The sequence below is a fragment of the Denticeps clupeoides genome, chromosome 13 (genome assembly GCF_900700375.1).
Source record: "Denticeps clupeoides chromosome 13, fDenClu1.1, whole genome shotgun sequence".
Lineage (NCBI taxonomy): Eukaryota > Metazoa > Chordata > Actinopteri > Clupeiformes > Denticipitidae > Denticeps > Denticeps clupeoides.
The window spans coordinates 12,288,285-12,304,967 of record NC_041719.1 but is presented as its reverse complement, the minus strand read 5'-3'; the positions used below and the strand labels follow the sequence as shown (position 1 = coordinate 12,304,967).

The 16,683-nt window shown below is 45.7% G+C and overlaps 2 protein-coding genes across 3 annotated transcripts in view; one reads left to right on the top strand and one right to left on the bottom strand.

Annotated features, from left to right (window-relative positions):
- Positions 1–224: 224 nt before the first annotated feature.
- On the top strand, positions 225–8,823 carry LOC114802488 (cortexin-1-like). The gene is made up of 2 exons (XM_029001446.1): positions 225–320; positions 6,202–8,823. Exon 2 carries the CDS (start codon positions 6,948–6,950, stop codon positions 7,209–7,211), a length of 264 nt encoding a protein of 87 aa, XP_028857279.1. The 5' UTR covers positions 225–320; positions 6,202–6,947; the 3' UTR covers positions 7,212–8,823.
- Positions 8,824–8,943: 120 nt separating this feature from the next.
- fbn2b (fibrillin 2b) overlaps positions 8,944–16,683 on the bottom strand; it is a 43,021-nt gene continuing 35,281 nt past the window's right edge. Inside the window, exons 50-66 of one of the 2 annotated variants that reach the window (XR_003751728.1) lie at positions 16,428–16,580; positions 16,259–16,321; positions 16,029–16,154; positions 15,713–15,832; positions 15,476–15,598; positions 15,211–15,342; positions 14,833–14,958; positions 14,094–14,300; positions 13,879–14,004; positions 13,662–13,784; positions 12,847–12,963; positions 12,623–12,751; positions 12,351–12,470; positions 12,028–12,259; positions 11,769–11,925; positions 9,337–11,482; positions 8,944–9,153 (exon numbers count right to left, since the gene is read on the bottom strand). Coding sequence is in view for 1 of the 2 variants with exons in the window: in XM_029001402.1 (XP_028857235.1) it covers positions 11,108–11,482; positions 11,769–11,925; positions 12,028–12,259; positions 12,351–12,470; positions 12,623–12,751; positions 12,847–12,963; positions 13,662–13,784; positions 13,879–14,004; positions 14,094–14,300; positions 14,833–14,958; positions 15,211–15,342; positions 15,476–15,598; positions 15,713–15,832; positions 16,029–16,154; positions 16,259–16,321; positions 16,428–16,580 (2,429 nt within the window). In the remaining variant the exon portion in view is untranslated. Of the gene's footprint in view, positions 11,483–11,768; positions 11,926–12,027; positions 12,260–12,350; positions 12,471–12,622; positions 12,752–12,846; positions 12,964–13,661; positions 13,785–13,878; positions 14,005–14,093; positions 14,301–14,832; positions 14,959–15,210; positions 15,343–15,475; positions 15,599–15,712; positions 15,833–16,028; positions 16,155–16,258; positions 16,322–16,427; positions 16,581–16,683 lie in introns of both variants that reach the window. The other variant, XM_029001402.1, reaches the window with a different exon arrangement.

The window sequence follows — 16,683 nt, the reverse complement described above, 5'->3', positions numbered from 1 at the left end:
CTGTCCCCGTAACTACTAACTGTAAGTTGCTCTGGATAAGGGCGTCTGGTAAATGCCGTAAATGTAAAATAAGCGCGGTGCGCCCTGGTGCACGCGAACTGGCTCTGACCAAATCAACGAAACAGCGCCCCCTGTGGGCCACAATATACGACGGGCACAGAATATGGCGCAACAGCTGTGCTGCGCCGCTTTAAGAAGCCGACGCGCGCTCCCGCCGCCTGGCGCGCACTTCCACACCGCCGACAGGAGCCGCTCCCGCTGTCGCACCCGGCTCCGGAACTTCCAGAGACTGGGACCGAGGGACCGACGTTCCGCCACAGGTACTGCAGCATCTTCTCTTCTCTTCTCTTCTCTTCTCTTCTCTTCTCTTCTCTTCTCTTCTCTTCTCTTCTCTTCTCTTCTCTTCTCTTCTCTTCTCTTCTCTTCTCTCAGTTTAACAGCTGAAACAGCTTCTCCAAAGTGATACTAGAGATGGGTTTTTCCAGCATTGATAATACGCGGTATAGTTTATGCAGAATGACATCACTTTCATGGTAGTTAACAGATGAGGTATGTTTTCTCCGTCAGAGGTGTATGTAGATCAGGAACAGGGATGGAGGTTCAGCATCTCTGTTCGAACCGACACACGGCGCTGAACTAATGCGGAGTGTGGGGACTGTTGGAATCTGTGCCTGGCTGTGCATTGGATTACAACCTTGTCATGAATCATGCATGCATCCTGTTGACTAGCATGAGTAATCTGAGTTTTTCATGTCTTTAATCTGATGTAGGCGTAATCAGAGACGGGTCGTTGTTGACAGACGTCTCCGTCTGCAAGTAATTAATGAACTCACTCACTTTTCCAGAATGTCATGATGAGCTGAGTGCTTCAAAATTATTGAATTATTAATAAAATAAACGTTCAAATGTATTCATTTATTCTATTGGGAGTCGGCGCTTTTGATGCACACCTGACATGTCTGCCTTTATGAATTAATCAGATGGCTACTCCGTAAACGTCCCAAGCCGGCAGCCCCGGCAGCTGTTAATGTCATTGTTTGCTGAGAAATATTCCCAGCATTCCGGAGAGCAGATCATTCATAATGGCACTCGAGTACGAAATTCGATTTTTTTTCCACTGAAGACTGCTCTTCAAATATTCATCATGTCCATAATGTGTGGTCATTTTTGCTCATAATCTGTGTTTACGAAGTTCTGGGCTGTTAACATGAGGCAGGCCTGATAAATATATACACACGTACACACATACACTGTTCAAAGGTTTAGGGCCATTTAGATTTTTTATTTTGCATAATAATAATGATGCTGAACTATTTTTATTCGTATTCATCGCGGGTCTACAGTACAAATGAAGCATGATGTACACTCAACAGTTCCTGTTTCTGCACCGTCCCTGTCCAAAGTTACAGTAAGCCCCCCGCAGTGTGTGTAAAATATATACGTTAATATCCCCCCCGCTGGCACGCGACCCGGTCCGGCCGGACGGAGAAAGTGCTGCCTTTTGACTTTGTGAGTGCTGACTTGTCCGTATTCAGCTCCCCCGCCGGGCACCCCGGATTGAGGTCGTGAGGATCTGCCCCCCCCGGAATGGGGCTTTGATTTTGAGGGATTCGAGCGATTCACTCCGCCGGCCCGGCCCACGTGTCCTCGTTGTCACCTCCGCTCAACTCCGGCGGCCGCCGGTGGGTCACCGATGAGTCCCCCCGGCATCAGCTGGCCCTGATGCAGCTGAATATTTCATGTCGTTATTTGGGATGTGAATTAAAGATGCCAAGAGGTCGGCTGTGACTGGCAACATCCTTATTCTGTTTGGCTGCTGGCGGCCGCCCTTTACCCTCGAATACGGGGCGCATGGCGAGTGAAAGCGCGAAAGTGGCCGTGTAGCCACACAGAGATGCAGCTGCGGTGCTTTTGGCCAAGATGCCGAAGGGACGCGTTCGCTGAAGGGCCTGATGCGGACTGTCCTTTTCGTGCGGCCTGTCATGCATCATCATGATGAATGTGTTTCGCTGAGCTGACAGACAATTTATAATCTTTAAAGGGCATCGTTTTGCCACAATAAAAGTGCGGAAGGCTTATTCCTCACGCTCGAAGGAAAGCCCATTTCTGGACGTACGTTGTCGTGCCGCTGTCACACCGCTCATCCGTTCTCGTCTGGCCGGGGTGTCGTTTCAGGGCGCCAGCAGTCCAGGGACACGTCTGAAGTAGTTGGACTATGCGAGCTGCAAACACGGCCAGGATCACCGCGAAGATTAATGGGGCGCATCAGGCTGCTCCAGGATCCAGTTATGGTCGAAGCGGAATCCAACGCGGAAAAGGGGGCGCTTTTAATTCATTAAATTAGTCTCCATTAGCTTGCGCTGCCAGTCAGCAGTAATCTGCGACGAGGCTGAGAACAGAAGCTCGTTCTCTGCCGCTCGGCCTGAAAACGCGTTCCATATACGTACGAAACGGGGTGTGGTCCATTCGCAATTTGGCGGGATCTGCGCTCAGCTCAAGGTGACCCAGTCAGGCTCCTCATTATAAACCTGTGCTCTGTCAGCGGGCCACGCCAACGTGATGAATTAAAATCCTCAAAAAAATCAGAGTGACGCGTCGATACCGCAGCGACTGTAGGAGGAGTCGTGCGGGTTCCGGCATGTTCACACTTTTACATTTCAGGCATTTGGCAGACGCCCTTATCTTTTTTTTTTTTTCCTTTATAAAGTGAAGTGATTGGGGTGGTAATGGCTAAGTGGGTAAGACCCTCGTCTATGAACCAGAAGACACGGGTTCAGACCCCACTTACTACCATTGTGTCCCTGAGCAAGACACTTAACCCTGAGTGTCTCCAGGGGGGGACTGTCCCTGTAACTACTGATTGTAAGTCGCTCTGGATAAGGGCGTCTGATAAATGCCTTTAATGTAAATGTAAATGTCACATGTGATACACAGCAGCATAGCACACGGTGCACACAGTGAAATTTGTCCTCTGCATTTAACCCATCAGCCTGAGTGAGCCATGACAGGGCAGAATTCTACCACTGAACCATAATGCATTATCCAGAGCGACTTACAACGTGATTTCATGTTCCTATCGATGAAGTGATCAGGTCTGGTTCACTGGGACCCCCAACTATGGACACAACCTTTTTATTCACTCTGTTGCAGTTTCTATACATAAGTAAAAAAAGAAGAAGGTTACAAGTTAATCTAAATATTCTCTAAAGAGGAAGGTCTTGAGCTGCCTAGGTGAGCTGTTCTGACCTCAAGGGGAAGTTCATTCCACCAACGAGGGGCCAAGACAGAGAAGAGTCCAGATGAGCGTCCGCCTTGTACCTTCAGAGATGGAGGGACCAGGCTGGACTCATCTAGACTCATCTCTGTCTTGGCCCCTCGAAACCACAAGCACACATAATCTCATTTCCAGCTTCCCTGGCTAACATGCCATTTCCTCCTCGTATCAATTTAATCATGCTGGACATTTACCTTCCTCAGATGGGACAGGAATTTTCCTTTGATTGCGGCCTCTAATTAGTTTTGGGAAAAGGTTTAAGACGTGCCTCGGAGAATGACAAATTGTGGCCATTCTTGGGCTGACCGTCGAGCGGAGCCTTTTGGGTAATGAATGGTGCCGCTGGTGCTCGTAATGAGGAGGCTCTGTCTGCCCGGGTGGCTGCGGGAGGGCTGGGGCAGAGCAGGTCAGGGGCTTGTTAGCGAAATGGTATGTATTTCTTCATTTGCTGTGATGAGCCCTCGCTCTCATCATTTGACAGGTCTCCGTCTCGAAGTGGCCCGGGGCTGCCGGCTTTTATTGAGAGTAATCTCTCGGGCCCATCACTCCACACCGGGCAGGGCCGGGCAGGGCTGGGCTGGCTGGAAGAGGAGCCCTTAATGGAGGAGCAGAGTGGGCGAGGCTGCCTGCTTGATGATGGAAGTGGGAGCTAACAAGGAGGAAAATAAGTTGAGCTGTCGGCGTGTTACAAGATTCACATCCCTCGGCGAGCCACTGAGCCACACGTACACTTTCAACTGATTTCATCACCACTGCTGAATATACACTCATATGAGCTAATATATTCATATACGATATCTACTTTAACATCTCCACTAATATTTAACATTCTAAGTAATTTAACGTTCTAACTAGTGACTAAGTAAAAAAGTAAATTCCTTAAAACACAAATAAATATGAACTTAATATGGGGGGGGGGGGGTAAATAAAAACAAAAACAAATGTTATATGAAAAAAATTATATAAAGTGAATACATTAAAAGTATATTCAGTATTTTTTTTTTTATATAAATTGAACACCTTATATATTCAGTGAATCCTTTTATATTTGAATACATAATTATCATGACATTGGTATTACTTTAGTTTTAAAAATACTTAAAGAGTCAAAAACCCTCATAATACCCTAAATGGATTGTAACTGAATAAAATTTAAAAGGTAATAAATGTCATCTTGGTTGAAGTGATCATTAATCACTAAGCTACTACGACTACATGTAAGTATCACTTTGCGCATTGGGTGATGAATTTAAATTTCCATGAAACACTAGATGTGTTTTCAGAACCTGTACAGACCTTTCCAGCATCATCGACATGCTGCTACTGTAACGACTTTCACCATGACGACTTGCATTATGCATTTCTGAATCTAAGCCTATCCGCCCTTACGTTTGATTGATTAATTGTCTCTGACTGGTGTCCGTTCTCTTGGTGAATTCTTTAGGCAACACTATGTCACTGTCACTTTGGACAGAAGCAGCATGGACACTGTTTGTCATTAAAGTAATCCTCCTTTCTTTAATGAATAAGATCCGGCTTCTGTTCGATCGACTTGTGAAGATTCCTCCTTCTTCTACACTTGTTGGTGTAGTGGATTAATGTTTTGCATGTGAGAGGCATACCTGGCTCCACTTGAAGGACATAAATGGCCTTTGAGCAGCCGGGTTCATGGGCGTGATGCAATAATTTTGGGCCACGTGCTGGGTTACCATCTGGTATCTTAGCAGTGCTGGCACTACCCTGTATGGCGTGTAAGGTCAGAGTGCCTTGCTGGACCCTTGCTGAACTCCTTTTTTCCATCCTGCCCGTGCAGTCCCCTTCTAAACCTGCCACGCTGTCACTCTCCATCTGTGGGTTTCACACCCCGCAAGGCCTGTCCCCTGCTGCCTGTTAGACAGAGTGGGCTGTAGGCCTTCACTTTGTACGGCTGCTGACACCCGAATGATTGAGGCCGATTGATTAAGTGGCCCGGCTCACGCCGGCCCGGAGAGATACAGCGTGGTAGAGGGTGAGCTGGCATGAACTGCGTCACTCCACTGTGTCGAGCCGCGGGGGCTTCTGCTCTCTCCATTTACCTTCCTTTCTCCATTTCCTTTATGATGCACTCAGAGCACTTATTGTCTTTCCGTAACACGGTTATGGCATCTTTGTTCCCGAGATTTTGAGAATGGACCGGTGTCATGTTATACCCTTAATTTGCAATGCAATTTGGTGTTGAATTTGTGATTTATATTATTCATGAGCCGCTATTTGATTCCAGATGACTTCTCTCTCCAGGCAGGAAGTGTGCTGCAGCCTTTTAGGTCAGTCAGGTATAATAATATCCCAGAGCTCATGTTGTATGTGCTTATGAGCAAACGTCAGAGCCTGCACAGACCCCAACCAAAGATCCTCATTCTTTACTCCATTACATTACACTTAGCTGATGCCCATATCTAGCCCTATCATGGGGTTATCCATATCTAGAGACTAGTTTCATTGACAGACCCCCTGAAGGGCTTGTGTGTGCTGTTCAGGGACTCATCGGGGGAATTGGGTGGAGAGTTTAAATGAAAAATGAGCCAATCATTTGAGCGTCTTACAGTAACTGTGACCGGCACCACCAGGGCAGCACTAAAACAATGCCGTGATGAATGAAAGTGACATTTACAGTATCAGGGCTTATATGTTCGCTGTCATTACCTTTAATGTCCTTATGATGCTGTAGTAATCATCTTCAAAATAACTGTAATTAAGCTGAATGTCAGGGCAATGCTTTAACGCTCCGCTGTGAAATGTCAGAACGTCGTTTTAATACATCAAAAGGCGGGTTTAGCTAATCCCGTCTGAGCGACCGGGCTGGGCTCCACGTTCTCTTTCATCCGCGGAACCGGCAAAGGAGCACATAGGCCTGTTGTGCCACTGACTAACTTTCTTTTCCTCCGCAGGGTGTGAGAGAGAGGGAAGCAGAGACCTAGATCTCCACAGTCTGGACTGGCGCCAAGGCCGGACGCCCCCTCCGATCCCACCCCGGCGCCCGTGGCTCGGGGAGCAACCGGTCACTTCGCTCCGGGCGGGGCTGCACATCAGCACCGTGCTGACAAGCCCACACACTCTCACAGCTTTTAGCTGAGTCTTGACAGCTCGTTGCTCTTTGCGTTCGGTGTCTATTGATCTGGCGACCCCCTTGAACCGATTAGCTCTCGCTCTGTCCCGCTTCTACAATAAATTCCACCCCACTCAGCCTGGCGCTTTAAATAGTCAACAAACTGTCAGTTCGCTTTCCTGCGCCCCCCCTCTCATAAATTTACTATCATGCTCAGGTAACACATGGCGCCGAGTGTCCCATCTGTTGCCAATTAGACCCCACTGAGTGATTGCGAGTGCTCAGCAACCTCGTGCACCGCAGGTATATTTAGATATCTCAGCAGCTTGTTGTGTCATGTCTCATACTCTCACACCGCACTTTTCAAGATGAATATTTGAAATGGCAGCGCTAAAATAGACAGAGCTGTCACCTTCTTCGTCCGTTATTGTGACAGCGCGTGCGTGTGTCTGTCACGCTGTCAGAAAGCATCGCACAGCGTCAGCTGTGTTAGAGCCCCCCTCCGAGACATTTCCCAACCTGGCCAACATCTCAGCCCACCCCACCATCCAGACGGTGTGTAAATTCTGCCACTGGCCCCCTTGGAGAATGAGCGATGTCCCCACTCTGGACTATGAGTTTTTCTCCCCGGGGCCCTCGCTCCACGGCGCCCCCAGCAGCCCGCCTCTGGTGGGGAACACAGAACAGAAAACTGCTTTTGCATTCGTGGGCCTCCTGATGCTTTTCCTCGTCTTTCTGCTGGTCCGCTGCTTCCGCATCCTACTGGACCCGTACAGCCGCATGCCCGCGTCCTCCTGGACCGACCACAAGGAGGGGCTGGAGAGGGGGCAGTTCGATTACGCTCTGGTGTAGCCATGGAAACAGGAGTCTGAGGAGCAATGCAGCGCAGCTGCCTTAATCTGTGTTGTGGCCACGTTAGGCCGGTCCCTGCTGCCAACCCTTTAACTGTCCTCTGCCTGGATCTGTCTTCATGTTGTAATGTACAGGGTCAGGGCTGTCATGGATGAAGCACGGTTTTGCTCTTCAGGTTCTTTACTTGCATAGTTAGGACACACTGTTGTACATTTTGTAAAGGATTGTTAATCCCAGACGTTTCTCTGTGTTTGTAGTAGACTGAGATTTCTTCGCTTTAAAAGAGTACCGAACATTTGAACTATTATGTGATTTAAAAAGGGCATAGACATTTATTGATTCTAGTTAATGGTTCTATTGAAACAGAACTGTCCTTTTAGAAACAATTTCTATACTTGATGTATTCTGACTACACTGGAAATGCTTCACCATTAGACAGTATTTCACTCAATGAACGGTTGAGCCATTTTCAGTAAAACCAATTAAAATGATCTTTTCTTTTATCTGATTGTACATAAAGTTCCTGATGGCCTCATATTTTAGCATCCTTTTAACTCATCAAATGGATTAAACTGAGAGGAATGTGTACTCAGTTCATCCTAACATGACAGTGAATAGTCAGTTATTGGAGTTGTGTAGGAGAAGAGTAAAGATCTCAGTCATGTTGTTGTAGTGGAGCACTGGGTCAGTGGGCCATCTATAAAAAGGCAGTTCTTACAACAACTGGTCCATAGAATGACATCCGATGAACAAATGCCTGGGTCATGGGCACTTCTGAAAATTCAAATGCTGGTCATAAAAGAAAGCAGAGGCCATTAGAAGATGGTCTGATGATTCAGAATGTACTTCCCATTAAGCACCGAGGTCCAATTTAGGTCAGTATGGATCAACATACAAGTTGATGTTGTGGTATAGCTGTATCAGTGTGAAATTGCATCTGTTGATTCTCAAGTACATTTTGAGGGAATGATAATCCACCAATTAATGCAATTTTAACCACTCTCTTTCTTCCAAGCACCCGAAGACACCCGAGTACTTGTTCCATGTTGAAGTCAGATCAGAATACATATTAATACAATTAATATGGCATTTTAATGGGTAAGAGTTGAACCGTTTCAGGGTGGAGACCGTGAAGTTGGGCAGTGTTTACATGAGCAACTGTCCCTTTAATCATTCTGAAGCGTTTTGTCTGTAAAGTTGTAATCTTGCCTTTTCTTATCAGTTAGACTAAAAGCCATACAGCACAGTCCTCTCTGTAATGCTGCTCTTGTTGCGTTGTTGTTGTTTTTTAGACTTGGCTTTTTGCTAATCTTGATGTAATTCTGCAAGTCTGAATTTTTCTATTCAGAATGGGTCCACTTTGCTAAAGTTCCCATTGTCATGTATCAAGCCGACAACAGCCTAAAGGAAATGGAGGAGACTGTCTTGCTATCTGTTTCCATGTTTCCAAGATTTCTAAGTACTTTGGATATTTTCTTAATAATCTTGGTTTTTTTGTTGTTGTTAAGATTCTTGTGAAATTCTGTGAAAATAAAAAAGGAGGTTTCTTTTACTTCGGTTATTTTTTCGAATTTTCTGAACCCTGCAAAAATCAATAAACTATTTCAGAGTGGATTTGCACCATTTTAATAACATTTACCAGAGTTCACTTTCACTTATGCAAACACAGACACGGGGTGAAAAATATAACCCACAATTTTATTGTCAATGATGTTTTGTGAAGAGGAAACAGGCAGGTTTCCGAGTTGCTGATGGATGGACGTGCCCATACTGTTGTGTGTATTTGCCACAGCAGACTATAATGCAGGTTCTACTAAGCACAGATGATGTTCTGTGGCTTGGAAGTTGTCATGGTAACCTTCGGAGGGCCTGGATGCAGGGCCTGTGGGTGCCATCCTTAGCACAGAAACGCTAACAGTATGTTTCAAGTTCGATGCTGAAGCTGAAATACAGTACGCACACACACATTCGCTCCTTTACATGAAGTGGCAAATAAAATAAGAATTATTATAAAAAAAAACAAAAAAAAAACAAGGACAATACAGAGATTTATACAAAGTTTCCCATGTTAGAAAAAAAATGGTTATGCATAAATATAGCTCGGGCTCTGGAGCAGTGCAGTTACCTTGATGTTCGGAGAGCAGAATCAGAGCTGTCTAGCATTAGAGATGGACCCATAGGTTCTCACTGATCTTCTAAGAAGGCTTTGTTTCAGTGTAAAAATTCCAGGCATCGTGAGATAAGGATGTGTCTGACAGCGCCGCTCCCTGAAACTCACATTTGTCGCTGATTATTCCTGTTATGAGCTCAGAGCCTTACGGGAGGAAAATGTTACGTGAGCACTTTTTCCACGTAAATGGTTTCTTTTTGGACAAGACAACAAAGCCATCGACACGCCTTCACTTTAGTGTTTACAGAAAAGCATCGGATTTGCATTCTTAAAACTAAAAAAAATCTACATTTCACTTTAAAATATACAATTTAATTTTCAAGAAGCGAGTTTCATAATATAGGTTTTCAGCATTAAGACAATACAAACTCGACACACACACACACACACACACACACACACACACACACACACACACACACACACATACTCACGCACTCACTAAAAAAGTTAAAATTGTCACTTTTGCAATCGAGGATCCAGACTGCATTTTCACTACAGCGTCAGAGTTGAAAGCTCCATTTAGCACCAATTTGTCCATGAGAAAAACTGCGTTGACCTGATGGATAATTCATATTCAGTGAGGTTCAGTGTTTGCCTGTGTGTGCCCACGCCTGGATTACGTCATAAAGCTGTCTGAACATATGCTTATGAAGTACCACTGAGGTCGCTTTGGTAAGCCTCTAGCTGCATGTAGAATTAAAGGGTTTACTATGACAACCTGCTTCATTGACAGGGGTTCAAACTGCTCTCATTTCTTTTGACAGATTAGTGAGACATTCAAGTCTCCGGTGGGATTGCTGGCAGCAGTTCTGTGGAAGGTCTCCCTGATGAATACGAACAGCCGACTCATGATAAAACTGTAGCACCATGAAAAAACTGACATCCGTCGCCCTTTGGGAGCAGATGGCAGGGCATGACCCCACAGTGGTCAAAGGGCCGTATAGCAGAGCTGCAACGGAGCTCATCGAGGGGCAAGGGCAAGTGATGAGGTAAAAACAAAATGGAAAACTGGGCAGCACATGCAAACACTTGAGAAGGCCCCATAAACTGGCATATGAGGTGACCTGTCCAAAACAGTACATGCTAATGATTTCATGAAATCCCAACTCTCAGTAGAAACCTGAAGTGATTGTGCTAATGTTGCAGTCCTTTGAACACTTTTGTGTGTGAACATCTTTCTTTAACAGTACAATACATAAAATAGAGAGAATACTGGACAGAAGAGAGGATAAGCCTTGACCCCAGTGTTAAGGTAGGTTACAGAAAGGTGGGTGGCTCTTTGGACTTTCTCTGACTGACATCTTTACTGTATTTCACATGGACTGAGATTTTTGCTTGAGGATGGACAATAGCTGTCATCACCAGACTTTAAGAAATCCTAATTTGGCCAAACCTCCACATAATAATACTCCTTCTATTAAAATATGGCCCTTATGTACCATTGTGCATAGTTTTTTGAACTGAGGGTTTTCGTGGTTGTCAGAAAAAGGAATTGTGCACAAATGCCACATCCTTACTATAATCTTTTGATTTGGTATTAATAGGGTTTTGAGGTGTAGTGAGGACTTTAGGGTAAAAACAAACAGAACCACAAAAAAAGGAACAACAAAAGAAAGAGTGGTGGTTGGTAGGTTCAGTTCTTGGGCGCCTCTGCCCTGTTGATGTGATCGGGGTGCGGGGTTAAGGGTCGGCTGGGGGAGGATGGGGCAGTCCAGGCTGGCGCTCAGTGGAGGTGGATGTGCAGCTTGATCCGCAAGGCGTCTCCGATCTCCCCCAGCAGGTAGTCGTTGTCATGCTGGTCTTCCAGCTGCCGGAGCTGCCGTGGGCCAAACAACGGCAGGCTGGCAATCTCTAGGCGGTAAGTGCCAGGCGAGGGGTTCTTGCGCCCCAGCCTCAGGACGCTCTTGCCGTCGCGGCGCTCCTGCAGCCGAAAGTGGTCGCCGGGGTTGCCATGGGTGATGACATAGCGTACGTGGTGCTCCAAAGGCTCAAGGGCAGGAAGCAGCTCCAGCAGTGGCTCTCTGTTCTGCAGGGCCGACAGGCTCAGGTTCATGAGAATGGCTTCCTGGGTGTCCACACTGGCGAGGCTCACCGACTCCTGTACACACATTTGAAGAGGGTCTTTTTTACGTAACCGAGCTCAGAGAGACCAGCCTCTCAAGCTTTTAGTGCACGATAACGGAAATAACAGAAAAAGTCATGCTGAAAAGGCAATTAATTAGTACCAAGTCATCCATTTTCAATGAATATAACTGAAAAATAATAATGACTTAGGGCAACAACAGGGAAAAAGTATTTTTAAATTTAATTTTAAACTTGAACAAAAAGAAGATTAATCCAATGTATAATGCACTCACTCACTATTCATAATTATATGTGTGTACCTGTTCATTGTTTTCTGCGTTTCTCCGGTGCCGGCCATTTTTGGCCCCTTCTCCATTGATCTTGCACTCATAGCAGGCCTCTGGAGAAAGTGAGCTGTCATCATCCTCTCCCTCTGGACTGAACTGGCCCTGGAAGCCCACCCCTGTGATGCAGTGACTACAGAGAGCATAAGTTAAGTCGCAGCCCATCCCATTCTGTCCCCAAAATAGCTCACTGTGACCTGGGTCTAAGCCAGCCCACCCCAGGTGGCTGACTCACCCCTGTCCTGCTCGGTAGTAGCCCCCAGGGCAGCCGCACAGGTAACCCCCATCAGTGTTGGAGCAGCCGAAGCTGCATGGATTGTTTCCTGAGGCACATTCATTGACGTCCTGGCAGCCGCCAGCACCCTGTTCAAAGTCAAAACCTGATGGGCACACACACTTAAAGCTGCCCAAAGTGTTGTAGCAGGAGGCTGAGCCACACATTTGATTGCTTGCGCACTCATTTTCATCTAGAAAAAAGAGAGAGAGAGAGGTTCATCATTAGCCCCCAGTCAGTTTCTGTTGTGGCTTCAGGTGAACATTGTTCCTGAACAAACTCACCCACACACTGGTTCCACTGGTAGTGTTGGACATATCCCTGAGGACAGCCACAGCGGAAGCCTCCCAGCATGTTCTGGCAACCATGTTGGCATCGATGGTTCCCTGTACATTCATCCACATCTGAGGCAGACAGGGATTGAATTAAAAATGTATAGACAACAGGTCACAAATTTTGAGAATCCAAAAGCATAAAAGTGTAGACATCATACAACAAAATTCATTTGAATTCATAATGATTTAGAGAGAAAATTGCAATTCGTCTACTGACTCACCTTCACACTCTATCCCGGTGGTGTCCAGTGAGAAGCCCTTCTGACATTCACAGTTGAAGCTGCCTGGGGTGTTGAGGCAGGAGGCACGTGAGCCGCACACACTGGACTGGCCGTTGCACTCATTATTGTCTGCAGGATGGATCAAAAGTTACGGAGAGGCAACCACACTACAGCAGCGCCCAGTCAAATCCTGAACAACATGTCTCTGCAGTTTTCTCACTCACCTATACATGCACTCTGGTGCTGGGTGAAGCCAGAGGGACACTTGCAGGTGAAGCCACCAATGGTGTTGACACAGAGGAACTGGCAGTTGTGTTGCTTGGTGGAACACTCGTCCAAGTCTGTTTATAATGAAAATGAGTCAAATTAAGTAAATTACAGTTCTAGCAAAGGATCATGCATTTATACATATACAGTACAGGCCAAAAGTTTGGACAAACCTTCTCTTTTAATTTGTTTTCTTTATTTTCATGACCATTTACATTGGTAGATTCTCACTGAAGGCATCAAAACTATGAATGAACACATGTGGAGTAATGTACTTAACAAAAAGTGGAGACCTGGCCTCCACAGTCACTGGACCTGAACCCAATCCAGATGGTTTAGGGTGAGCTGGACCGCAGAGTGAAGTCAAAGGGGCCAACAAGTGATAAACACCTCTGGGAACTCATTTCAGGTGACGACCTCTTGAAGCTCATCGAGAGAATGCCAAGAGTGTGCAAAGCAGTAATCAGAGCAAAGGGTGGATATTTTAAACAAATAGTTATTTCACCTTTTTTTGTTAAGTGCATAACTCCACATGTGTTCATTCATAGTTTTGATGCCTTCAGTGAGAATCTACCAACGTAAATGGTCATGAAAATAAAGAAAACACATTGAATAAGAAGGTGTGTACAAACTTTTGGCCTGTACTGTAATTATAATATATGATATGATGTTAACTAATTAATTTCCAATTTGCTAATTTCTGGTGTTTATCTCAAAAACAATAAGCAAACATTTGAATAACTTAACACATTATTTTTTACCAGTTACTGACCTTTACAGGTCTTGCCATCAGGCTGCAGGATGTAGCCCCTAGGACAGGAACACAGATAGCTGCCCTCTGTGTTCTTGCACAGGAAGTTGCACGGTTTAGGTGACTGGGAGCATTCGTCCATATCTGTAATATAATGGAAGACACAGCAGGCCAATGAGAGTGGTGCGTTTGCCCCCAGTGTTTGTGCTATGGGAAAGGAGAGAAGGGCTACACATACCAACACAGGAAGTGCCGCTGAAGTCAGTGGTGTAACCAATATTACAGTGGCAACGGAAAGATCCAATTGTGTTGATGCACTGCCCATTCTTACACAGATTGGGCATAACCTCACACTCGTTAATATCTAAAAAAGACAAAATAAAAGGCAATTGCACAGCACACATAATGGCACACCCTGGTGAGTGATAAACACCACCTGAACACGCCTCTCACCTCGTCCATCAGTGGTGTACCCTGGTCCCAGCGGACACATTTTCTTGTACTGAACGGTGCCAGGCAGCGGGCAGAGTTCACATTGAGGGCCCCAGCCCCGCCCACCATTGCAACAGCACTCAGACTTGGTGACGCTGTTACGGTTGGTGGAGGACTGCTGGCACATGGTCTGTAGCACCTCGGTGAAGCAGAAGCCCTGCCTATTATCTGTGCAGATAACAGAACAGATTAGTCACAAAATTATTAATTATTATTAATTAATTATTAATCTTAATATACACACTTAAACAAGAAATACAATGCACACACATAGATGAAATAATTTACTCTTCTGTTTACTCTTCATGTCTGTAAATGTTTGTTTTCCATGATGGCAATGCGGGATATTTTGGACTTGCTGTTAACATCAGTGCTTGCAAATGATCACTCAAAAATTCATTAATTACATTTTAATATACACACTATATACACCTAGCGGTTATGGAAGAGATCCCATGGCCAAAGAAATGCAGGTTCAAGTCAAGTAAAGGAACTTGAGCAAGTTACTGTCCCCAACACTGTTCCACATGTAAATGATTTAAATCAAGTGGCTGCGTGTCAGAAACTAAAAAATAATTCTCTCCAAGAAATAATTATTTCACGTTTGCATATTTCATTAGCAAACACTCCCCATGTGCTGTATCTTATTGCCATGAACGTGTTTGCAATGTGGGTCCTGTATGTATTGGTTTTGACTTACCAATGCACTCTGTGCCAGTGGAGCTGGGCTGGAATCCTTCGTTACACTCACAGCGGTAGCTGCCCACGGTGTTCACACAGCGTCCATTCTTACAGATGCCAGGCTTGGTGCGACACTCGTTCAGATCTGCCAGCAAACGGCCAGGAGTAGCGTAATGAGATCAGGTGATTTAGAGGGGCAGCATATGCCACAACATATGGCTTGCAACCCACCATTACATGCATTCACAAGCTCTCCTTCATATATATCTACAGTATAGTCGTTTCTATAGTTTGACAATCAAATACTTATCAAATACATATGATACTAGTAGTATCATGTGTAGTATGAACTAGTACTTCTGACAAAGTTATAGCCATCAACATCATAGAAACCTACCCATGCAGCCCTCGCCATCAGGGCGCCGTGTCATGCCAGGTGGGCAGATGCACATGAAAGTGCCAATCAGGTTCTTGCAGGCCATGCCACGCGATTCACAGTCATCCAGGCCTTCTGAGCACTCATCCTGGTCTAGAAAGACAACGAAGGGGCAAGTGTACTTTACCATAAAAATGCTATGTATATACTGATAGTGTAACAATATGAAATGGGCAATATTTAAAAGTGGAGAAGTCCTGCTGGGCATCTGATGGGTTCTCCTCACCTCTACACATCCGATGGTCTTCACGGAGAACGTACCCAGCGGGGCACATGCACTCGTAGGAGCCGAAGGTGTTGACACATCGGAAGGCACACAGCAGCGGGTTCAGAGTGCATTCATTGATGTCTGGAGTTGGACGGGCACAGAAATCCGCAAAAATGAACAAATAAAATAAACATTCACGAAATACACAATACACTATTCGCTTTTATATTGTGATGTTCCAATTTCACTTCCGACCTTCACATGTCATCATAGGTCCAGGCTCAAAACCCTCCTGACAGGAGCATTCAAAGCCTCCCACCACATTTGTGCAGGTGCCATTTCCACAGGGGTTCCCAATGGAGCACTCGTCAGTATCTGAGCCAGGCAAAAGAGGGAAATGTTCAGACCCCCGATGAAAGCAACCTGTCACAGCGCCTACAAGCTTTGAAACATGACTCTCTCATTTTTGGGCGCCTGCTCTGCTGGGAATTGTTTACTATTAATACCGTAGCTATTTGATGTGCGACAAATTTAACTTTTGTAATACTGATGTTCTTAAAAGCCCGCTCACCCACGCAGTTGACACCGGTGTAGTCCAGATTGTAACCGAAGGGGCATTCGCAGCGGAAAGAGCCATCTGTGTTGATGCACATGCCGTTCACACAGATGCCAGGGTTGTCCAAACATTCATTCATGTCTGTGGTCAGGAGAACAGAGGATTAGACAAGCTGTTGTGAAGCCATCCAGTGCTAGAGAGCAGGAAGGCACCCCTCTGTCTCCCTCTGTCTCTTATTGTCTCACCTTCTCGTCCATCTGGACCTGGCAATGCTCCATGACCATAAGGACACAAAGTGTCAAACCCAGCTGTGGACAAATCAGATCTCCATTTTACTTCACAAAACAGAGCACAATTTGCTCATTTAAGGCCATCTACGGGCTGTTGCCTCTGTGAATGAAGTGAAAGACTCACCCTCGGACTCCCGTGGACACAGCTCACATGGGTCCCCCCAGCCCTCGCCAGGCATTTTGCTGCAACAGCACATGGCTTTGGTGGTGTTGGAGGCTTTAGGTACAGTGCATTTTCCCGCCTCAAAGCGTGTGAAGCAGAAACTCTCACGTTTGTCTAAGGATGAGCAGATGAATTTGGTTTCGTGTGTCGGCCAAACACCCTGATGAAGATAATCATGCACAACTAACCAGGAAATGTATGATGTTGGACAACTTAC